Raw genomic sequence first — 22,915 nt, 5'->3', positions numbered from 1 at the left:
TGGAGAATCTGTATCAGATGTACCACACTTCATTTACTTGCCTCCATGGAGAGAAGTCACACTGTGGTAATGAGGTCAGTATAGTGAACATGCAGCTGAAGTAGTAACAGTATATTCCATGACAGAAGCAACAGGGTACTTGGTGTTCTGTCTGCATTCAGCAAGATATAAACACCAGAAATCACTAAACACCAGCCTAAAGTCCTTAAGTATTTCCCTTTTGTCATGTGATTAACCAACTAGAGATGAGTGATGGACTGATAGAGACTTATCACCCTACTCTGCAGTACCGCATAATCAAATGCAGAGCACGCATTGGGAATTATTCTGCATTTGTTGCTTGATTCAGAGTCACCTTCTGGTTTAGTGCAATACCCAGATAAAGCATTTAATGAGTTTTCTGCTCGAACCTAAAAAGTCTTAGTCGGTCTGTTCAGTCATTTTCAAAGCACCCATACGACAGTCATACTCCATTGAGTATTATGAGAAATACAAATTTCACAGTGTCCCAATGTAAACCCCTCCATCTGTCCCCCCAAACCAATCTAAATGCAGTGAATCATCTACATACAGGAGTGGGCAAAAATTCAGTCCAGCCCTGGGACAAAGCACACATAGTCTCAACCAGCAGGGGGCACCATGTCCACATGGACTGCACATGCATAAAAGCAATAGAAAACTTGCTATTGGTTTTATGTAGAAAATATAACAGATATGTTATACTTTTCTGCCAGAAGGTGGTGTGCCCACCCCTTATATTGCCACCCTGGGCAACTGCCCCAAATTTCAACATTCATGTCAAAAAGAAACCTAATGTAGCAATATACTTGGATGTAATGCTATGGATATTTTTAGTTCAAGTTACTTGTTTACTCATCATTTCTCAAGTATTACTTTACCTCAAATGGACCACATTGTTGAAAGTCCTCCCTGTAGTCACGTTTTAGGATTCCAAGCTTGTGTTTATTTTGCAATTTGCATTTTTCCATTGAGGATCATTCAAGCCTTAGGTCCTTAGCATTTACAAGTATTTAAGTGTATGTGTGTGGACATTTGACATCCCTCACGTGCCAGCTGAAGGACAAAGGTAAAGTCAGTTGAACGGCAACTGCTCCATCTCGTCACCCTCGGTCCCCCGCTGCGGGTGCAAAGCTGCTTCTGCTTTCATCTCACGCTCGTAAATAAGTCAGAACAACAATGATGAGACTTATAGAAGGTCGCATCCTCTGCCAAGAGCCTCTCTTTCTTCCTGTCATCTGTACCTTATTGAACAGTGAAGTATGCCACCATAAAATTCTAGGTCAGGAAAGTCAGTCTGAGCTTTTTAAGATTAAAATCCAACCTATACTCCGAGACACAATGAGCTGCAAATAATAAACATAGATTTGATTCTGTTTTTAAGACAATAAATTACAAGTAAAAGGGGCATTCACTAATATTCATTGAATTAGAATATGCATTCTGATGAGACTTGTTTCTCAAATCACAGGTACCTTTTGAAAATAACCTTTATCAACACAATATACATATATTGTATTAAACCCACATTTATGTATTAAAATGTTTTTTTTTTTTACATAACTGATATTATCCTCGTCTTAAATGTTGTGGCTTAATTAACTGTGAGCAGAAAAATAAATAATTAACAAAATTAAAGGCTTTAAAGCACCAGTCTGTTAATTTTTATTTATGTTTAATTTGGTTAATTGAAATAAAATAACTTTCAATCATATTTTAATTTGGTGAACATAGCTGTATGCTGGGCTTTTGAAACTCCATGGGGACTTATGCATGCTCAAAATTGTTTATATAAATAAATCAGTGTAATACAAGAGTTTGTAAACAGATAACTGCACCCATAAATGTTTTGTAAATCTATACTTTAAATCTCACATCTCTGGCATTTATTATTAGGTTATTGGTCTCATTTCCAGAAGGGGGAGATAAACACTCATCTCCATACTTCTCCACTGCAAAAATATTTATTACTTCAATTATATTTTATATTTATAAAGTCATGCTGCACTGAAATATTGCTATTTTGAACAAATGACTGAATACAAAATAACACCATCAGTACATTGCCAATGCCTAGACAATATAACATTTCTTTGATTTATCTAAAAACTTAATTTTAAGTAAAACTTTCACATATATTCTACCTTGGAATTGAGTTAACTTAAATTAAAACTAAGAGCGATAAAAACATGTCACTTTGGCTCCCTCTATTGGACAGAGTTAAGTACACATTTGAGTAAGGAATATTCTGAAAATCGCTTTCAAAGGAGCCTTTTTTGTTCTGTCTTTCATTAGAAAAAACAACCAAAAACACATCAATTTATTAGTATAGTCTATCACAGTCCGTTTTTTTTCCATTCTTGCTATGCCATGATCTGGAAGTAGTGCACAAACTACATGCTATTTATAATTTAAAAAGCATATTAAATTAGTTTAATAAGTTCTAATTCGCTTCCAACTTCATCTCTCTCATAATCACATGAAGATGTACACAACCTCATTGTCCAAAACCACTGAAAGAGCCCCACCATTATAATCTTACACATTTTTTTAATAACAGTTGAAGTCAGATACACAACCTGCAATTTATAAAAATACATACTAAAAACATACTAAATATGTCAAGCATGTATGAATTAAAGGGAAAAATGACGGAAAATTGTCTTCATGTTATCACACAGGTTGTTTTGGCTGAAGCTTTTTTGGGATATGGAAAATAGCTGGCATATTTATTCTACCTTTGCAGACCTTTGATAAGAGAATAGAAAATCTTCTCAATTCCAAACTGCATGGCTTTAATATCAGAGTTGAAATGCTTTCTAAGAACTGTAGAGAGAAGTATAGAGGTCTGTAGTTCAAAGGTTGTCAGTAGGCTGACATGTTTATCAGTTTTCACTTGTTACTATAGTAACAGTGTAAATTTAACAAATGGAGATTAGGTGTAATCTCTAAGATATGAATAACAGTGACACACCTTTCTGAGGAAATATGTCCAACTTCAGCTCTCTCCTGGATATCAGTGTTTAATTTTCAGTCACCTTACAGTTGAAATGTTGGAAATAAGATTGAAGTATGAGGAACAGGCTAAAGAATCTTTTGAGATACACAGATTTTAAAAGTAATGTCCTGAGAATTCACGACAAACGCACTTTAACTGTAATCTACAAGAGTAAACTCTTGATTAATTTACCAGATATTATTAATTAGCATAAGCAATTTACTCAAAATATTTAATTATAATTCTTACATAATGTGTCGTACTCATATGACATGGGTGGCACACTCATTATGTGTACTGATAAACTGATAATGTTGGCGTATACTCCAATAAGCAGTTGCTGGAGCATCCAACATTCTGGTGTTAGACTTATCACAACTTTGTTACATTTTAAGTATATAGAAGGCAAGGTGCTTATACTATGAAACCGCCGAACACTGGAATATACTCTTTATTGCAGGTGCTTTTAAACTCAATGCTTAAAGGTCCAAATATGACCATCATGGTATGAGATGGTGCTGGATGCCCTCATTAAATGATTCCAAAAACAGGCCAGTGTTACACCTGCATAGTGCTAGATGCCATCTGCCACCACTGAGCATCATGCTAAACCACATTGCGATCTCAATTACCAGGTGCTGGTAATGATGGTTCCTCTGGTGACTGCTGACCTAATATTGCTTTAACAAACTGTCAAGATACTCACTCTGTAATGCCATGCTGTTACACTGAGAGGTGTGGTGTGGAAGAAAAAACCCCTCAAAGTTGGCTGTAGCATAAACAAAGGTGGTTTATTAGGCACGGCACGGCACGGCACGGCACGGCACGGCACGGCACGGCACGGCACGGCACGCGGACAAGACAAAATGACATCTTCTCAAGCTTTTCTCCCTTCTCTTGGCTCAGCCAACAGTCCCCTTATATACTGTTGTCCCCCACCTTCTCAATTAACTGCCCAGCCAATCAAAGTCCGGCAAACGTGGGCCTTTCTATAAAAGAGCTGGGTTTGAGGCGGGCCTCCTCTTTGATAGGTTCCAAGATGGCTGCTACAAGGACACACCCAAAAGGTAACAATCATTTCACAAACAAAAGGATCACATACACACATTCTAGAACTTAAATGTTACAGAAAATATTATTGCTTCTTAACACATGCCAACTCTTTGTGTCATTTTAGACTACACCTACATAATAATTATACACCTATATACTGCACCAACATCATTATTGTGAGCTATAGCAACTATCTTTGTGAGACGGGATTTCACTGTGTTGTTTGTAAGGCAAACAAATCAGCTTTTTCACAATCTTCTACTTGCAAAAATAAAACGACGTCTCTCATTTAGGAGTGAAGCCGAACAAGGTCCACTTGTGACGCAGCATATCAGCACAGACCTCATTTGGCACAGCTGGCTGCTGTTTCTTCTCTCCACACGACAATAAAGCCGAATGTTTTTGTCACTCGGTGAATCGCGCAGTCACGCGTTCCACCCAAACAGGGGCGGACTGTAAGTCCACTATTCCCTGATAAAACGGGAGTCCTATGATCGGCCGTGGTTCAGCGGAAACGAACGTCGGTGTCAGGGGGACTTTTGGATGTCTTTTGCTTTTCCTTTCACTTTCAAGTTTGAGCGACAGCAGCTTTCAACACGCCCGAGAAAAGGTACATATACTTAAACAAAAAAAAATTAAATAAAAATAGCTCGTGTAACTCTTTCGGGGACGCTCAAAATTAGCGTCTGTAGATTCATTTCCGGGTGGTACAATACCACTTTGTATTGCACAAAGTGGTATTGTAGTATTTGTGGCATTTCCGGGTGGGTAAATTGACATTTTCGATTAAGCAGCTTTACATTAAGAGGTCTTAATACAAGCCCTCGTAGTCTGTGGGAGGGTTAGTGGAACATATGGGTTTAATGTAACGCACAATTGCTGCTCCGCCCACTTTACAGCTATATGACGTGCGAACGTTCTTGTCCTGCTCATTTTTGAGTCTTAGATTATAAAATCCTTTACAGTTGTCCTAAAATACTTGTTCAAGTTGTTTCCAGGACATTTATATATCGCTTATATATATTTTTTAAATGGATGTTTTACTCATTTTATACATAAACCAACTTTAACTTGTGCTGTTTTTAAAGTTCCGAGAAAGTATGTAAATTGAGTTGATCAGTTTTAAGGTCTTTGTAATTATGGGTAAATTTAAGAATGGGGAAAAAAAAATATTAGATTGTTCAAGTTTATTTCCCTCATTCAGTTTGTATCAAACAAATGTAAACTGAAATTGTTTAATTTCTATTTTAATAATGACATCTTTTAGTTGGAAAACTTTAGACATCATTGAAATTTGCAAACAAAACTGAAGTATTTATTCAATTTAAGTGTTTTGGTTTTTAATATGCTGAAAGTGAAAAGTTATAAAAGAACAATTTTCTTGCCTTTTAGCCTCTGGACACTTAATGAAAAAACATTGAATATATTTCCTTGTGCTTTTTTTGTTTGTGGGTGCAACAGGCAATAAAATGACTTGATTTCAATTCACTTGACTTCCTCTATCCTAGCAAAGCCCAACATCATCAGCCATGGTGGTCACCAGCAACATAGATTTTGCCCTGGAATTGTTCCGCACTCTGAGCCAAGCAAATCCGGCCAGGAACATCTTTGTCTCTCCTCTGAGCATCAGCTCTGCAATGGCAATGGTCTATTTAGGTGCTAAGGGAGACACTGCAACTCAGATGGCAAAGGTCAGCACACCGTCAACTCATCACATGATAGTCCTCTGCAGCTTCTGTCTTTGTCAGTGGCTTTTGAAACACTTTATGCAGAGGGTTTTAAAATACAGTCAACCCCTCCCTATGTCCTATAAGCATTTGTAAGTTCAGACAGTTATCACCAGTATTACACCAGTTGTGTATCTAAGGTACAAACCGACAGGTGTGTCCTGGGTGAGGCCCTTACTTCATGGAGTGAACCTGTACTTTGACCTCATTTAATAACCCTTGGAACAAGCTACGCATTGTTTGTAAAAAAAAAAAAAAAAGCTGAACATTGTAAAAATAACGGCAGAACAGCTGAAGTTTTTGTACTCAGTTCCTCTGAAAAACTCCCTCCTGTCAGAAAGTACATTTAAGTCAGATTAATGGCATTTGTGTTTGCCAAGCATTTTTTTTTGCACATCCTTATATAGATCTAGATGGAGATATTAGACATATTTTTGCTACTATAGCCGCTTAACCCTCCTTTTTTTTGTTTGTTTTGCATTAAGTTTCATTTTCCTCTCATTTCCCTCAGGCCCTCTCATTCACTAGCGGTGAAGGCGTCCATGCAGATTTCCAAAACTTAAACGCCGACATAAACTCCCCGTCTGCATCATACATCCTGAAGGTGGCCAACCGTCTTTATGGACAGACCACGTCTAATTTTCTCCCTGTGAGTTTGCATACATCTGCTCATCAAACTGATTTTAAAATGTGGCAAAATGAAATTGATTAAGCAATAATCCAATATCTGCAGAAATTCTTAGAAGACACACGAAAGTTCTACCAGGCAGACCTGAAGGCTGTCAATTTCATCGGAAACCCAGAGGACTGCAGAGCTGAGATCAACACGTGGGTGGAGGAGAAGACAGAAAGTAGGAATATTATGATTGTAAAACAGTGAATACTGAGATTTAGTCTTTTGGCTTAGGATATGGTGCTGGATTGTGTTTTGTGTTTTTTTTTTGTTTTTTTTTAGACAAGATAAAAGATCTTCTGAAGCCAGGAACTGTTAACGGCATGACAAGACTAGCTCTGGTGAATGCCATCTACTTTAAAGGAAGCTGGATGAGTCGTTTTGATGCGGCCAACACCAAAGAGATGCCCTTTAAAGTCAGCCTGGTAAGGTGATTTCCGATGAAGTAGATACTGTGACAGATGTAGAGCAAAGTTTCTTCAACAACAAGTGCTCTGAAAAATAATTGCCGTTTTCTGTTTCTTGTGTGTCAGAATGAGACCAAAACAGTCCAGATGATGTACCAGATGAAGAAGCTGCCGTTCAACTATATCCCTGACTTTGGACTGCAGATCCTGGAGCTTCCATACGTGGAACAGGAGCTCAGCATGTTCATCCTGCTGCCAGAGTTATCTACAGATGGCTCAGACCCTTTGCTGAAGGTACACACTCAGAAATAAAACACTGACGAAAACCTAAATGTAGTTTTCAAGCTGCAACTCTAATAGCTAGAGAATGAACAATGTAGTCACCAGATTTACTCCTTTGCAGCTGGAAAATGAGCTGACACCAGAGAGGCTGGATGAATGGACCAACAGGGCAAACATGGACATCCAAACAGAAATCATCGTCCACCTGCCAAAGTTCAAGCTGGAGGAGGATTACGAACTCAAGGAACATCTGTCCAAGATGGGCATGACGGATGTGTTCTGCGCTGGCAAAGCTGACCTGACGGGCATGAACGAAGACGGGGGCCTCTTCTTGTCTACGGTGGCCCACAAGGCCTTCGTGGATGTGAACGAAGAGGGCACAGAAGCTGCTGCAGCCACAGCTGGCATGGTGTCTTTTTGCATGTTGAGGGAGGAGCACTTCCGAGCAGATCACCCCTTCCTCTTCTTCATCAGGCACAACAAGACCAAGTCCATACTCTTCTTTGGCAGGTTCTCATCTCCTTAAGAGAACTGATGTAATTAATTTGATGAGAACTGATGTAATTAATTTGATGCTAAAATAAAAGCTGAAAAAGTTGCCATTTACTTAATCAAATAATCAAATATCCTTTGCTTTTTGTTAACTTTAAGTAATTGCAATAAAAAACATAGAAATTATACTGTGCTAAACTGTGATTCTTTCAAGAAATGTTTCACATTATTTTGTTTAAATGTTTTTATATAAAGCAAAGTTGAATTGAGTCAAGCAGAACTGAAACTGTTTCATTCAGAAATTTGAAGCCATTTCTTCTGAACAGATCAAAAGTCATAATTAGGTTTCAGATTTATTAAATGATCAAAAGTAAACCAAATATTAACTGGGGTGACCGACAGAGGTAGCAAGAACTGAGCCAAATGAAAATGCTGCTTCAGCGACAAGATGGATACAAGAGCACGCATTTTTTTTAATCCACCAGAGGGCAGCAATATAAAGTAAATGTTGACCAAGGTTCTTTACAGTTAACTGTTAAAACCCATTATTGGATGCGCTAGTACACATCTTCAGTGACATAACTCCGTATTTCTAGTCTTTTAATAACTATGCCATCACTAAGGTGAACAGTAGATCCTGGCTTGGCAACAAATTCAGTGGCCTGGAGGAACCTAATCTATTGATCTACTACAGCCATGTGGAGGATCCATGGTGGCCTAGAACTGTGTATGTTAAACTAAACCGGTAACTCCTTTATTACTGCTTCTATCAAAACTTTTTACACTCCAGATGCTTATACTGGATATTATGAGGCAATTCCACCACAACTCAGACTTCGACTTTTGCTTGCAGGCAGAGAGCAGCACAACCTGCAGATAAAACCTCGATAGGTAAATTTCTAATTTCAAAAGAAACATTTATTTTGAAGTTACAAACCGGAAGTGAACATTCACGTTGAATTTCGTAGCTTGACACTGAAGGGTGACTTCCTGTTGGGAGTGTTGTTGGCTAACAGGTAAGAAACTGGTATTTTACGCAATAATTTAACTAACAATGCTATTTTACCTCACGGAGTTGAAATCTGTAGAAACAAGACCGATAATACTTTGTTTCATACATTAGGTTTTAATTGTCTAAATTTCTTGGTAATTCATTGCAAATGAATTAGCTGTGTGCAAGTTTTTGGCTAGCAAGCACAACTTTGGTAAGATCCTGTCTGTCTGGTTTTACTTGTCAGAAATGTACCGAAAACACTACTGACGTGTACAGTACTCTCATTTCTTTAGAGATTAGCAAGGTTATTTTTTAACTTTCGGATCACAGTGGTATGATACAAAATACATTAAGTTAGATTTTTTTTTTAACTGGATTTTAGAAATAACATATTGACAGGTAAGTGATGAGATTTATACCTAAACTTCCCAGGCTAAAATATCTACCCGTAGACAAGTCTGTGTGTCATTTCGATTTTGTTGTCCGGTTTCTAAAGGTTAAGAAACCGGACGTTGTTTCCTTTTCATTAATTTGTGATTCCCTGCGTCATAAAGCTGGAGGACGATTGAGTATTACCTGACATGACGGATATGTTGAATTATGATAAACTGAGAAATTAACCACCTTTATTTTTATTTACTTTTGTCCCCTTGAATGAACTCTGAGGCAAAGTAAGGGAATAAGAAATAAGCAACCAAGTGCCAAAATCATAAAAGGGAAATAACCTTTCCCAATTTCAATGTTTTTTTTTTGTTGCGTTTCTCATCTACATTTGTAGCTTTGCATTACTTTTAGCATTATTGGTTGTTCCATCTGACATTGATTGACATCCATCTTGTTTTTCCCTCTTTGGTGTACTTTACTGAATTAAGCCTTTTTTTTATTTTTGGCACTGGGGTTCTTGGGAATTGATTTTGATTTAAATATCATAACCCATTTTAGTAAGGTTATACTATCTCTGATAATTATTCATGTGGTGTTTCTTTGGTGTCTTCTTGTTTGCTTAGATAAACTCTCAGTGTACTGGTCAGATGAAGGTGTTGGTCACAGGGGGCTCTGGATTGGTGGGGAGAGCCATATGTCACGTTATAGAAGAAGAAGGGGGAGCCAAAAAAGGAGAAGAATGGATATTTCTGTCCTCCAAAGATGCAAACCTAATGTGAGAATCATTACCTTGTAATGTTTTGTACAGCTTCACATTTTTTTCTTCTTTTAAAACAGTCCACATGCATTTCAGTGTACTTCTGGTTTCACAGGAACAAAGAGGAAACACAGGCCGTTTTTGAAAAACATCGGCCCACCCATGTCATCCATCTGGCTGCTATGGTGGGAGGTCTTTTCAAGAACATGAAGCACAACTTGGACTTCTGGGTAGGACACACAATTGATGACTGAAAAATGACTAACCTTCATAAAGGATGCATCATCAACAGCATTAAGCTAAAACAAATTATGGCTCTGCTCAAAATCCATCAAGTACTAATTGACAGAACACTTGTAAAATTTGATAATCCTCAGATTTAATGCCAATATGTTCTCAGTGAGCCAATACACAACACTTTATAACAAAACAAACAAAAAAAAAACATCTAGCAAAATCAAAAACTTTACAATGTTTCAAAACCAAACAATTTAAGAAAATAGTTAGTGATCAGAATTGTTTGGGGTACATCCTGCTAAGCACTTAGCTCTATGACTGCATACGCCATGGCAACAAAGCAGCAACAATGTCCTGAACAATTTTATTTAAACAGTTTGCTTCCTCACTGGTTGCCTCTCTGTTACTAGTGTCTTTAATTTTTGCACAGATTCATGCATCTTTTTAATCCATGTTCCACAGGGTTATCACAGAATGGTTCTTGTCTTTTTGCTTCCAAACTTGAACTATCAATATCTGTCATGCAGAGGAACAACATCTACATCAACGATAATGTTCTGCAGGCGGCACATGAGGTCGGGACTGTTAAGGTTGTTTCCTGTCTATCCACCTGCATTTTCCCCGATAAAACAACATATCCTATTGACGAGACCATGGTAAAAGCTCCCTCTGATCCATAATGTTAGAATAAATGGATTTTTTTCAATGGTGACCACATGTTCTTCTGTCTGCAACCAGATCCATAACGGCCCTCCTCATGAGTCCAACTTTGGTTATGCCTATGCTAAAAGGATGATTGATGTTCACAACAGGTCAGTTTTTGGTGCCGTTTTGCAACAACAAAACAACCCCACTTCTTTAATAGATAAATTGGGTCTGATTTTCAGTTTATGTGTACATCTCCCAGGGCTTATTACCAGCAACATGGCCAATGCTACACAGCCGTGATTCCAACAAATGTGTTTGGTCCTCATGACAACTTCAGCATTGAGGACGGTCACGTGCTGCCAGGGCTCATCCATAAGGCATACATCGCTCAAAGTAAGTCTACTTTTTAGGCGAGTGAGGGCTCAGTGTTTTGGAGTTTGGAGGTGAAAGTTGAGGGCAGAGACTGAAATTTTGGTGGGATTTTTTTTTGGCCAGAGGAGGGGAAGCCCCTGGTGGTCTGGGGTTCAGGCTCTCCTAGAAGACAGTTCATCTACTCTTTGGACTTGGCTCGTCTTTTTCTCTGGGTCCTGAGGGAGTATCCAGAGGTCGACCCAATCATTCTCTCTGGTGAGTTTCAATGCATGACATGAATTTAAATGGTTAACAGTGACGTTTACTAATTTGCTGTTTGGTTGCAGTTGGGGAAGAAGAGGAGGTCTCCATTAAAGAAGCCGCAGAGGCAGTTGTTGAGTCGTTGAGCTTTAAAGGAGAAGTAGTGGTATCCTTTCAATTAAAGTAATCTGCTTCTGAAAATTCTAATTTACAGTAGGTAGTGATTCTGCATGTAAAATAGGACAATTTAAAGAAAAAAACAGTGCAACAGCCTGATTTCATATGTTTAACATCCTGTAATGTAGCAGACACCTGAAGGTGAATGATATATTGATTGTTCAAAATCTTATCTAGTAATGAAAAAATAATGTTTCATTGTGGTAAAACACAGTGGTGTTTGTTTAGTAAGTAGTAGTGTAATTTTCAGCCTCGTTTGATTTCCGCAACAAGTTTTTTTTCTAATAGTGATATTTTAAATGTTCAATGATATATACTACTGACATATCAATGGGTTAAACATTGTGATTTTTTTGTACATGACTCAATAACTTCCAATTTCTTTGACTCATAATATCCAGTATGACACCAGTAAAGCAGATGGTCAGTTTAAAAAGACTGCCAGTAATGCAAAACTATGTCAGTACCTGCCAGACTTCAAATTCACACCCTTCAGACAAGGTAAGATCATATCCTTCTGTTTTGCATGCATTTGCTAAAGTCAGTAACTGTGTGTCATGACAGATGTCTTCTTGTTTTCACTTGTAGCTTTAAAAGAAACATGCGATTGGTTCGTTGCCAATTATGACACCGCCCGGAAGTAAGACGACCCCTGAACCGGTTGGGATCAAAGCTGTACATTGAATGACCATTTCTGTAAAAAAACAACAACAAAAAAACTGGTGGGGTCAACAGTGGAGTGTTACAGGATACTAGATCATGTGCAGAAAGTAGTGAGCTAATAGTTATGTCTGATAATCATTAAAAAGCTTTGTAGTTTTACGTTAAGAGACACCAGGACCAAACTGTAACATGGCGTTTTAGATGCTTCCTTCCCGTTTTGTTTAGTTGATTTCAGTTGCAGCTTTTTGTTTTCTTGAAATGATATTTGTCATTTTCATCTTTTTGTTTTCAAATGGGTTTGGGTTTGTATTTTACAATAGTTATATTCCTTTCCTTATTCAAAGAAATGCAGTAAAGCATGAAAAAAAAATAAAAGAAACGCTGAAAGTTCCCTAAACATTGCACATATCAAAGGTCATAACTGCTTGTGATAAAATTACATTCTGGTAGATTTTAGGAAGATTTTCTAATTTCTGTTCTGGTTCTGAAGAGCATTTTGCTGATGTTCACAGGCACCAGAACGATACATAATATCAAGCCAAGCTGTGGTTGTGTAAAATGTAATGGTGAATAGAAACGGCTGAAAGTTTCACTTTTATAAACATAAGTCAGGGTTTTACTTTCAGGGGTGGGACTTTTCAAACATTGTAGCTGTCATTGTTACTCGTAGCATAGAGCCTTATTCACACTTTTTCACAATTCTTGCAAAGGAATTCTTTTTGGTTCAGGAAATATATACTCTTCTCCTGGCTTCAATGAAGCTCACCCACTTCTGCTGCATCGGTTCTTTGAGAAAAATCAAGATTACTCACTTTGCTAGAAGTTCCAGATGAAACGTCAACCATATAAAAAAAGAAGCATTCCACTTTAGAATCGGGAGCTTTTTGTAAAAGTTTCAGATTGTTTATTTTTTTTTTTTTAGAAAAATAAAGGTGGATTGATTTACTTTTTGTATTTTGAATTTATTTCCCCCCACTTCATCTTTGAAAATTTAATAGTTCCTTGTTACGTAGGTGGTGACAAACAGTGCTAGAATCGGTTAATATAAATGTTACAGGATGACCTTACTTGTGTGAATGATAAAACAGTTTATGAAAAAAGACTCCAGATTTTCAATGTGTGGTTGTTTGAATTTATTAAATACTTATTAAATACTGACAAATGGTTTAAATCTGCACTGCCTGCAACCTTTTAATTTCAGAAAAATACATCAGTGAGAAAAGATTAAAAAAAAAAAAAAGCAGGTAAAAATTCAATTTCTAGTGACAAATATTTAAAATTTCTACAGATTTAGTGTAGTAAAAAAACTGCTGTAAACAATTTTTGGAGCAGCGGCTCCAGTTAAAAACATAAAATGTCTCAACATTCAACATGTTGGGAGTGAACATAAGAACTGTGTCCCCCCTCATGGACGCGGCAGAACTCCTGTCCTGGAACTGCCTTCTTCTTACAGGCTTTCCCTGCTTTTGTGATTCCATTACACAGGAAACGGCCCGACAAAGAGCTGCCACAGAAATCAGAGAGGGGAATGAGGCCATTCTTAGACTTTACTGGGTTACCGTAAACAAACTAAACATTTTATGTAGTATTACATCAGTAGTCATGGCAATGTTTGGCATGGTTGTGAAAATTATTCCTTAAAATTTATGAGTATTTCTTTTTTATGCAAGTACAAAAAACTGTGGAGCCATGTCTATGTGTTTACAGTGTCAAATACCATAATTAGTATTCAGCATTGTAAAATTAGGTTTAGAGTAAATTTAGGTTTAAAGTGAACATATCTATAAAAGGAAAATATATCATTTTACATTAGATTTTAGGATGAAGACATTTGTCTTTTAAAACCTGTAGTGTTCTGTAATAGTAAAAAAAAAAAGTCTGACGGATCTTGTGATGAATTACTCCATGAATATTTAATTGACAGTGTTAGTGTTTTTCTTCAATATTAGAAGAGCTATGTAAACACTCCAGCATTTAAAATCCCTAAAATAATTAAGAATGTGACTATTCTAGACTGACCAGCATGTTTAAAGTAAAAAAAAAGAAAGAAAAAAAAAGAAAACATTTCCAGAATTTGAGAAGAATATTCAAAACACTAACCTGTTAGTGATAATTGATGGAGTAGGACTTGCACTTCTAGAGTCTCTGCCAAAATCATGAGACTCATTCGCTGAATCAAAAACTCCTCCCATGATTTTTTGAGGGATGTCATCAACTAGAGCCTGTAATGCAATAAGAATGGGTCAAATGATGACTCATGAAATGCTGAACTTTGTTACCTTTAAACAGAAAATGATAAGTTAATAAGCTCACCCTTGAAAAAATTTCGTGGGATATCGGCCTGGAAGTGGACTGATTTGGTGTTCTAAATGTTGGTAGGAAGTTGGGCTCTGGAACGGGTCTCTGAGGGGGAGATATTGCCGATATGCCAAGTTCACCTGAGAACAAAACAGAGCAATAAAAGTTAATCCATTACAGTGAATATTTTCTACTGAATTTCAGGTTTCATTTTTCTACCTGATAAAAAGCTGTCATGATCCATAAAGTTGTCTCGCTCAAATAAGTCGCTTTTTTCACATCTGAAAGTTGAGATTAAAATTTACAACATGAAGAATTTAGAGGTGCAGTAATTCATTAACGTCAAGATTTGAAATGCAAAGTACAAATATTAAGTGATCTGTAGCTTTTTGTGAAAATTAACTTTATTCAAATAGCATTTTGTACTTTTTCCAAAAGCTTCAGGTAAAGGTGAAATATACAAACCTTTCTGGTGTAGATGATGGTGGACCCAACATCGTGTGCTTCTTAGGCTCCATGACATTGCATGGACCAAGCAGTGATGGTGGAACTGGCTCTTCTTTGCTTGGCACACAAGCCCAAAGACGAGTCACAAACCAGTGACCTACAGAGACAAAGGATACTGTTATAAATATATTTGGAAGCCTCATATTTGACTTGTACCTGGTCTGATGAAGCTAATACCCAGGGAAAGAGTCAGCAGCAGCACAGTGAGGCTGGTGAGGTCCAGTGCCGGCTGCTGGTTGACCTCAGCCACTGCATTCAGGGGAACTATGAGCAGCAGCATGACTCTGGAGAAACCCGGACAGTGCAGGAACGTCAGAAGGACTGCACACAATACGAAGTAGGCCGTGTGTGCAACACAGGTCCACATAGCAGTCAGACTTAAACCTGCACAAAGAAGAAACCCAAAACTTTTATGCAAACATTTTGCGATTTCAAAATAAATCCTTCGACCTTCACTTTGCTCTGGTAATTCAAAGCTGGTATAAAGCATTAAAAGAAAGGTTTCTACACTTTGAATTTTAAATCAATTTCTTTAATGAGTCTCCAATAAGAATCACTCAACTGAGGGGAAAATATATTCCAGTTGGAAATCTCAGAAGAACTTTGATTATTTTACTTTTAATTTATTCTCTTTTTGGTGGAAAAACCAAACAATATAACAAGTCAGTGATGTATAATATGGAATTATACATCAAATACATCAAAGTATAATTCCACAATCCAATTCTTTACAGTCAAAGCATTACATATTTCCTCTGATTCAAATTTCTTATCTTATACTAATAGACATGAGTGAAGTTTAATTTGCCAAACTCACCTGCCCAGCCCAGGTAGCTCTGAATCATGTGAAGCCTCTCCTCTATCCGAACCTCCATGTTGTCCAGGTACTGCAGCATGACTCCCAGTGTGCCGTTCATGCGCTCCAGTTTGTTCATCAGGTCAGTGTAGTATTGGGAGGTTTGGTCCTGGTACTGCAGAAACTCAGACATGCTGTGGTCTGTCGATTCACAGCAGCAGATACTTAGAATCGATGCAGCTCAGTCGTTTACTGTGATTAGAAAAATGGTGTGAAGTTGATCAGATACCAATTTTCTGGTAGATATCCTGAGCTTGGTGCCTGACCTCTGCAAGGTCATCAGTGATTGCTTTGTGGCCATCTTGGACCTCTGAGCTTTGGATCTGCAGATGTTCGCTCACATTTTCTAACATAAAAGAAAACTATTTGAAACTCCTCCTTTCAATTAACATGAAGTTAAATCCCTTTGTCATTCAACAGGGTGCATGGGGGATTTATAGGGATGAAAAAATAACTACAAGTGTTTGATTCTTCAGTGTTTTCTCATAGCATAGAGTGGTTTAGCACAAACTACTGGTAGTTTTGCCAGATTGAGTTCACTGTAATTAGCTTATAAAACACACCAAGCCTCTCACCCATTCTTTTAGTGATTCCCTGAATGAGTTGGGCTACCAGCTCCTGTCCAGAGGCAATGAGGGCCTTTTCCTGACCAAGACGTTCCAGGTTTTCTCTCAGTGAACCTTCCAACTGCTCCTGGCCCTCATGCAGTTTGCCCTGTTGAGCCTGGAGGGCGCCATGGCCCTCCAGCAGCTTGTCGAGAGAAGCTGCAGTCAGTTCCTTCAGCTCCAGCTGTCCAACCTGCATCAAAACAGCATAAGAAACTCAGGATCTGGCATCCCGAAGCAAAGAGTAGAAATGTTTGCTTAAATTAAGAAACCCAAAACTCAACCTTCAGGTCTTTCATTGCATCTAACTGGCTTGTTGCCGTGGAGATGAGAGAATTGACCGTAAGCTCTGCTCGGCGGCGAAACAGCTGCTGGCGAGCTGCGTAGCAAACTGAGCGTGCTCTGTTGCTCACTATGTGGTAGGCATTCCAGGTGTCCGGGTCCATATCTGCTGTGCATTCTTTAATGGTCTGAAACAACAAAAACGCCGTTACAAAACTTTCTAAGCTGTTCTATGGGGAAAGAAAACTTTTTGTAAAAAATAAATCTCATTTCACAATATTACCATTTCCTGAGTGCATGGGAAGGACCGGCGCCCTTCGATCTCCGCCTGGCAGTTAAACAGTTCCACTCCGAGCTTGGCAAGATTTTCCTCAGAGAGGCTTTCACAGCTTGCCCTCAAACGAGCAACCACCTGCAGACATGTCCAATGCTTCAATACATTTTTCCTTCCTCTTATTCGTTTAATCAAGTTAAATTCCGAGTCTTTGGAATCTGTTTCACATTTTTGCGTCATTCCCAAATAAACATGTAAACCATTTCTTTAATCATGCAGATCTTTCTGTATTTTGGAGGTGTGTTTAAGAAAGTTACTGGTAATAATAGTGAATCAGGTCGGGTTGCAATTTACAAGGGATTAAAAAACAGACTCAATCCTTTGTATAATAATGAGATGGGCCAGTCTAATTATTGAGGGGTTTTTTGTATATCACCCTTGTTCCTCTCCAAACAATTTCCTTTTCTTACAAGAAAAGCAATTTTCTGAAAATGAACTATGGAGGAAATCCATGTTTACCCTGTAGTGGCAGCTGTCCAAAGGGCTCAACTCCAGCTGCTTCGCCTCAGCCAGAAACTTCTCGTCTGAAGTCACCATTTCAAACTGAGCATCCTTCGCCAGGATCGCTGGAGCTACGGGAGGGGGAGCTGTCGCAGGGGGAGGCTGCGGGGTCCTCAACCATTCAAAGAGCCCGCTGACTGCAGGCCAGGCCAGCATGCAGACCGTAACCAGCAGGAGCAGACGGTGGATCAGAAGGTGGCCCATATCTGGATCACAACATGGACAGAGAGATTTAAACTGCATTTTTGTTCATAGATTCAAATGTCTTGTGGCTTTATGGACCTCTTACTTTATTTACATTCAAAGAAATTACATTGTCTAATCCTACAAGAGATTTTCTTGTATTAAACAAAATCTTTATTAAACATGCAATATTCACTCTAACAGTATTTATTTTAACAAATTAACTTGATCTATTAATGTGATGCAGATTAAATAAATAAAAAAAAAAAATTAATTGTCATATGAGGAATGGTAACTGAACAAACTTGCAGGACAATCTATAATACTTAATAATCCCACATAGTTTCTTATTTTTAATTAAGCAATTACTCTGGGCTAGCTGCAACAGTGTATTGCATCACACCGCCCCAAAGGCATGCCGCACCTCAGAAACTACTTTAGGTCCTGAGGTTGGAGCATGCCTCAGAAAACTGTCTCCTTTAGACAAAGCAGGAAATGCATTTAGAGTCCTCTCTGTAATGCTGGCATTGGAAACACCACATACTTTGGCTACTATTATGCATGAAAATGGTAATAAGGTAAACTTGCTAATCAGCTTTAAAAAGATGTAGGAGTACTACATATGCCTTGGTTACAAGGGTAGCAGGTTAGACTGGAAACTTAACACTGACACTTTAAACAAAACACATAATACTCTGCAGTGAAAGAAAAATTGCATAACCTCCAAGTGGAGTGTGTTTGTTTTATAGACCATGTGGTTCACTAGAGGAACAATTTTAGATTTTAAAAATGGTTTGATTCAGCTAAACCCAAAAATATTTTACAATAAAACATTCTGTGACAGACATTTATGAAAACTAAAATGTACAATGTACATTTGAAAGCCAACTGATTTACACTCTAGCTGACAGCTAGGCCACAGCTGTCATGCAGATTTTAGGCAAGTAAGGTAATTTTATTTATGTGGCACATTTTTAGCAACAAAGCAAATCAAAGTGCTTTACATGAATTAAAATACAAACAAAATAACAAACCAAAGGAAAAAGCAAAAGAATAAAGATAAATAATGTTGATAATCCATTCCAGTTCTGGGTTGCTTAGTAGTTTTTCTGGATTCTAAATTTGTTCTAATCCCCGTTCTGGGTTGCTAAAGTAAAAGTGAATAGGTATCACGATTGTTTAAACTCATGAATCAAAATATGCGAATTTGATATAAAATGAGGTGTTTTCTATACTAAAACTATCTCAGTGTTGATTATTGACTGTAGATGGCGACAGAGACGGATCAATCATTATGAAAGTAACGTCTGAAGAATGGAAGACAGCTTTCTAAATGCATTTTCTCTTCCTGCTAAGCGATTCTAAAGAGAAAAAGCTTTTGCAGTAGCCGAGATTAAATAAATAATAATAAAAAAAAAACTTAATTCGGTTGCTTATTAAGACCAAAGGTAGGAGGCTTGCCCAGGCATGTCTGCTCACTAAGTAGCACCAACTATACACTGGTTTACAAATATATTTTCTAATATATTTTTTAGCAAACCCTTTTGTGTAACCATATAACAACAAGCATCTAAAATGACAGTGCTTATTTTCTTGATAATTTATACAAACAATAAAAAATATATTGGCTTATCGTTCATTTGAAAGAAAGGATAATGTGAAAAAAATAAAACGAACATACGCTTAGAGAACAGGCAAAGTACCTTATCTGAATTTGAAGGAAACTCCTGCAGAAAAAAAAAGCCACTACTCTGGAGATCCCACAGGCAATAACAGCTGATGGAGATAATGGATAAATTTGCTCCACGGTCAGGGAACCAATCATATTTGTCGCATTTTTCAACGATGCCTTTATGGGTGCGCTCAATTTGTTTTTCGGCATAAACGACAAACTGTGTCAGACGACGCTCGTTGCACCGCCCGACCCTCTCGGCAGGGCGGATAGAAGAAATCAAACAAACTCACAAGTCAAATGGAAACAAATTATCCGTTCTGAAGATCCATTCACTGGATCCCCACTGTTCATTTGTCCAGAGTGAAACAGCGCCTCGTCCAACACAGTGTGTCGCTTGCTCAGTTTTTTCAAGCTAAGTGCTAATGTTGTATCAAGCAACAGAAAAAAAAACATACGCCCCAGTACCCATTACTTCAGACTTTGGAACAAAACGCAATTGAACTCCATATAAAGTAGTCAGAAGGAATGATTGCAAAAGAGGAAGTGATAGGGAGGAAGAGGAATGTTTTATTCCACTTTAAGAAAAACAGAAGACATGAGAAGCTAAGATAATGAGGCACAATAAGCATAAAAGAACTTGATGCGAGTAAATGTTGCTACACATTCGTGTACAGTAGGTGGCGGTATGCACCTTGAAGTTGTTTTACGATCCTTCATAATAGAAAAGAAGAAGAACGCACTCCAAGCCAGTTGGTGGCGGTAATCATAGACAATATAAGATAATAATATAAGCTAATAATAATAATATAAGCTTATATTATGTCTATGGCGGTAATGCACAACATGATTGTTTGCCAACCATAGACATGAATACGTAGACGCCTCGTGGAGCGCTGAGTTGTACGTAACAGCGTCCGCCATCTTCTATGTGGCAGCAGAGCGATAGGAGCACCAGAGAAAGATGCCTCACTCATGTTCTGCATGGAATTGTACTAACCGCTTTTCATCACAAACAAGATCCATTGGCATAACCTTTCACAGGTAAGAATGGAAAGTGTATTAATGCTTGTGTTTGTTCATTACAAAGTCATTTTACATACAGATTTTCCTGATTTTGTGTTCAATACTGTTCATCACGGACGTAATACTGTGATATCCCTGAAATCAGTCTCAAAACAACCAAAGAAAGTATATATTTTTTAGTAAATTCGACCGAAGTAGGTACTCTGATTATTGTGATTTACTTATCAAACGTTTGTCATACTATGTAGGTTTCCAAAAGACAGTCATCTAAGAAAGAGATGGGAAACAGCTCTCAGAAGAAAAGGGTTTTCTGCTAGCTTGTCCTCCATGCTCTGCAGTGAGCATTTCAGACCAGAAGATTTTGACAGGACAGGTCAGACAGTCAGGATCAGAACTGGAGCTGTTCCTTCAGTCTTCCGTTTCCCAGCTCATCTCCACAAGGTCGGTGCTTCTAGAATGCCAAGATTCAGTGCCACACCATCCTGGAAACAGTATTTTCCCTTTTTGGATATGCTTGAATGTACTTGTTAGATAATTTTTGTTATCTTTTATCATTGGCTTTAGCATGTGTTTACCAGGACATCTAAGACCTCAAAGAAGGCAGAGGAGACCCTGTCACTAGACTGCTCCCAACTTGTTCAAGAGGCTGAGCCAGTGTCTGTGGCCACAAATGTGAGTAAATACATGTTAACTTTGTCTTATGCAGCTGTTAGCATTATCCTGTGTATATGAAAACCTCTGCTCACTCCCACCCTGCTCACAACACCTCCACTCTGTCATTTTTTATACAGACTCGCATGCACACAGCCAGCCCCAGGCATCAGCAAATTAAGCAGCTGCATGTCTTCTTCATCCCCCATAATAAAAGCTTGAATTCCAACAGAGACCATAGTTCTAAATTTTTATTTGTTTATTGATAATGAGAATGCTATTAAACTTGATTTTTCATTTTAATCATGAAGAGGTTTTTTAATTAAATTTAATTTTAAATTTAAACTTGAGCCCCTCTCCCAGATTCGACTAAATATATATTGAAACGCTATTAGTGATGCTGATGTTCTTAACAATGCATCATATTCTTCTTAAAACTCCATACCATGACGAAACAGCCATGAACAAACACTGAAGCATGTCACTATGGAGCATCCTTCAAACACATGCACATATATTAACAATATTCACATCTTTGTTGTTATAGGATCACTCCTATGCTCTGCCTTCATCCAATGATGATCTGAGGGCCAGACTCAGGGAAGCCTTGGCTAGGGTGGAGAGTCTGGAAAGGGAGAGGAGGAATGCAAAGGACAGAGAGAAGAGGGCAAAGAAAACTGTGAGTGGTCTTTTGGAGGATCTCAGGATGAAGAAACTAATTAATGAAGATTTGAAAGAGCAGATCGATCTATACTCAGGTATAAACAAATAATTTCTTTTTTGGATTTTTAACTGTTTTAGATATTGGTTTTGTAGTTGCATTTAAGAATAAGATAAAAACAGACAGTTGTAATGCTGGGGAGGAAGCTGCTGGTGAGAGAGAGGAGGGGTCCATCTATCCCCTCTCTTACCCATTGGTTTAACTCCCTGGGGCAGCTTTCTGCCTTAGAGAGATTATCTTATAGACTGTTAAATAGGGTTGAGGAGTACAACAGGAAGTGGTCCTGCTACTTCTCATATATGGGTTAAATGGTATTTCCAGCTCAGATGTAATTAGACAAGATGAACTTATGGTAATGTTGTAATTATCTAAATGCATCAGGGTATAGAGCATTGTTATTTTATGTATGTCAATTTTCAGTTGATGTTTATGTGCCTTGCCATTTTTTTATTATCATTTATATATATATATATATATATATATATATATATATATTTTTTTTTTTTTTTCTATTATTATTATTATTATTATTATTATTATTATTATTATTATTATTGCTTCAAGTAATTTCTGTTAACTGTATTGGCCTCAAGAATCCACAAAGACTAACCATTGTTTAACTGATGCTAAATCGTGATATCCTAAGTGTGGAATTATGGTATATTTTTCTGTTGGAAAATCAATAAAGTTCAAGTCATGAAAAAAAGATTATGTAAAAAAAACTAATAAAAAATAAATAAATAAAATCAACAATCATTAACCTACCAATAAACTCTGTAAGTGGTGGAAAAAATATAAAGGAAACTAAGAATAAACTATCAAAATCCTAGTTGATAAAGAAATAAAGCACAAATCGCTCCATCAGTGACTTACTAATTTGCCTGTGCTAATTGAATTTCAGATCTTGTTCGCCAAATTCTTAAAAAGCTGTCCTGTGATGTGTGCTGTGGTAGTTTGGTTACTGATGCTGCACCTGGATCATTTGATCAGAGCTATCACTTGCTCACATTAAAAAACAAAGGAGGATTGATGACTCCTTCTGAGGGCACAGTAAGGGTCGTCAGATCAGCGGAGCGTTTCATTCGTCAGACAAGGTTAGAACAAGTTGTCAAAGTGGCCTTGATGTGTCAGTTGATTCTTCCAGAGATTGAGTCTGA

At 37.7% G+C, this 22,915-nt stretch overlaps 4 protein-coding genes across 9 annotated transcripts; 3 read left to right on the top strand and 1 right to left on the bottom strand.

Moving 5' to 3' along the window:
• The first annotated feature begins 4,060 nt into the window (after positions 1 to 4,060).
• serpinb1 (serpin peptidase inhibitor, clade B (ovalbumin), member 1) lies at positions 4,061 to 7,765 on the top strand. 3 transcript variants are annotated; one of them, XM_015040678.1, is made up of 7 exons: positions 4,061 to 4,083; positions 5,578 to 5,760; positions 6,308 to 6,445; positions 6,530 to 6,647; positions 6,752 to 6,894; positions 7,003 to 7,170; positions 7,280 to 7,765. In XM_015040678.1, the coding sequence occupies exons 2-7, from the start codon at positions 5,599 to 5,601 to the stop codon at positions 7,682 to 7,684; spliced, it is 1,134 nt and encodes a 377-aa protein (XP_014896164.1). In that variant the 5' UTR covers positions 4,061 to 4,083; positions 5,578 to 5,598; the 3' UTR covers positions 7,685 to 7,765. The 3 variants fall into 3 exon arrangements, with proteins under 3 accessions (XP_014896164.1, XP_014896163.1, XP_014896162.1); XM_015040677.1 differs by lacking the exon at positions 4,061 to 4,083 and adding an exon at positions 4,363 to 4,595; XM_015040676.1 differs by lacking the exon at positions 4,061 to 4,083 and adding an exon at positions 4,363 to 4,679.
• An 818-nt stretch (positions 7,766 to 8,583) lies between these two features.
• Positions 8,584 to 13,067, top strand: LOC106952514 (GDP-L-fucose synthase). Of its 2 annotated transcripts, none has more exons than XM_015040674.1 (10): positions 8,584 to 8,666; positions 9,652 to 9,803; positions 9,901 to 10,015; positions 10,550 to 10,678; positions 10,761 to 10,834; positions 10,930 to 11,063; positions 11,166 to 11,297; positions 11,369 to 11,448; positions 11,861 to 11,960; positions 12,048 to 13,067. In XM_015040674.1, the coding sequence occupies exons 2-10, from the start codon at positions 9,676 to 9,678 to the stop codon at positions 12,101 to 12,103; spliced, it is 948 nt and encodes a 315-aa protein (XP_014896160.1). In that variant the 5' UTR covers positions 8,584 to 8,666; positions 9,652 to 9,675; the 3' UTR covers positions 12,104 to 13,067. The 2 variants fall into 2 exon arrangements, with proteins under 2 accessions (XP_014896160.1, XP_014896161.1); XM_015040675.1 differs by lacking the exon at positions 8,584 to 8,666 and adding an exon at positions 8,890 to 9,043.
• A 170-nt stretch (positions 13,068 to 13,237) lies between these two features.
• On the bottom strand, positions 13,238 to 19,504 carry bmb (brambleberry). 2 transcript variants are annotated; one of them, XM_015040672.1, is made up of 13 exons: positions 19,392 to 19,504; positions 17,464 to 17,711; positions 16,954 to 17,082; positions 16,673 to 16,858; positions 16,359 to 16,581; positions 16,013 to 16,129; positions 15,745 to 15,924; positions 15,084 to 15,311; positions 14,886 to 15,024; positions 14,640 to 14,701; positions 14,436 to 14,560; positions 14,223 to 14,344; positions 13,238 to 13,626 (listed from the first exon to the last, which is right to left on the bottom strand). In XM_015040672.1, the coding sequence occupies exons 2-13, from the start codon at positions 17,707 to 17,709 to the stop codon at positions 13,482 to 13,484; spliced, it is 1,902 nt and encodes a 633-aa protein (XP_014896158.1). In that variant the 5' UTR covers positions 17,710 to 17,711; positions 19,392 to 19,504; the 3' UTR covers positions 13,238 to 13,481. The 2 variants fall into 2 exon arrangements, with proteins under 2 accessions (XP_014896158.1, XP_014896159.1); XM_015040673.1 differs by having other exon boundaries at positions 15,105 to 15,311.
• A 620-nt stretch (positions 19,505 to 20,124) lies between these two features.
• Positions 20,125 to 22,225, top strand: LOC106952511 (THAP domain-containing protein 6-like). 2 transcript variants are annotated; one of them, XM_015040670.1, is made up of 5 exons: positions 20,125 to 20,404; positions 20,635 to 20,827; positions 20,951 to 21,058; positions 21,178 to 21,222; positions 21,585 to 22,225. In XM_015040670.1, the coding sequence occupies exons 1-5, from the start codon at positions 20,325 to 20,327 to the stop codon at positions 21,807 to 21,809; spliced, it is 651 nt and encodes a 216-aa protein (XP_014896156.1). In that variant the 5' UTR covers positions 20,125 to 20,324; the 3' UTR covers positions 21,810 to 22,225. The 2 variants fall into 2 exon arrangements, with proteins under 2 accessions (XP_014896156.1, XP_014896157.1); XM_015040671.1 differs by lacking the exon at positions 21,178 to 21,222 and having other exon boundaries at positions 20,127 to 20,404; positions 21,585 to 22,224.
• The last annotated feature ends 690 nt before the right edge of the window (positions 22,226 to 22,915 follow it).

The sequence above is a fragment of the Poecilia latipinna genome, unplaced genomic scaffold (assembly GCF_001443285.1).
Source record: "Poecilia latipinna isolate Pla-1442-1.1 unplaced genomic scaffold, P_latipinna-1.0 Scaffold522, whole genome shotgun sequence".
Lineage (NCBI taxonomy): Eukaryota > Metazoa > Chordata > Actinopteri > Cyprinodontiformes > Poeciliidae > Poecilia > Poecilia latipinna.
The sequence above is the reverse complement of the archived record's forward strand: the minus strand, read 5'-3'. Positions and strand labels throughout refer to the sequence as shown.

Coding starts and splice junctions, on each gene's coding strand:
- LOC106952511 (XM_015040670.1), top strand. CDS start 20,325: ATGCCTCACTCATGTTCTGCATGGAATTGTACTAACCGCTTTTCATCA. Junction 20,405..20,634: donor ATTGGCATAACCTTTCACAG/GTAAGAATGGAA, acceptor CATACTATGTAG/GTTTCCAAAAGACAGTCATC. Junction 21,223..21,584: donor GGCATCAGCAAATTAAGCAG/CTGCATGTCTTC, acceptor TTGTTGTTATAG/GATCACTCCTATGCTCTGCC.
- LOC106952514 (XM_015040674.1), top strand. CDS start 9,676: ATGAAGGTGTTGGTCACAGGGGGCTCTGGATTGGTGGGGAGAGCCATA. Junction 10,016..10,549: donor AGCACAACTTGGACTTCTGG/GTAGGACACACA, acceptor TCTGTCATGCAG/AGGAACAACATCTACATCAA. Junction 10,835..10,929: donor ATGATTGATGTTCACAACAG/GTCAGTTTTTGG, acceptor TACATCTCCCAG/GGCTTATTACCAGCAACATG.
- bmb (XM_015040672.1), bottom strand. CDS start 17,709: ATGGGCCACCTTCTGATCCACCGTCTGCTCCTGCTGGTTACGGTCTGC. Junction 16,859..16,953: donor TCCCATGCACTCAGGAAATG/GTAATATTGTGA, acceptor TTGTTGTTTCAG/ACCATTAAAGAATGCACAGC. Junction 15,312..15,744: donor GAGCTACCTGGGCTGGGCAG/GTGAGTTTGGCA, acceptor TTCTTTGTGCAG/GTTTAAGTCTGACTGCTATG.
- serpinb1 (XM_015040676.1), top strand. CDS start 4,560: ATGATCGGCCGTGGTTCAGCGGAAACGAACGTCGGTGTCAGGGGGACT. Junction 6,446..6,529: donor CCACGTCTAATTTTCTCCCT/GTGAGTTTGCAT, acceptor CAATATCTGCAG/AAATTCTTAGAAGACACACG. Junction 6,648..6,751: donor GGTGGAGGAGAAGACAGAAA/GTAGGAATATTA, acceptor GTTTTTTTTTAG/ACAAGATAAAAGATCTTCTG.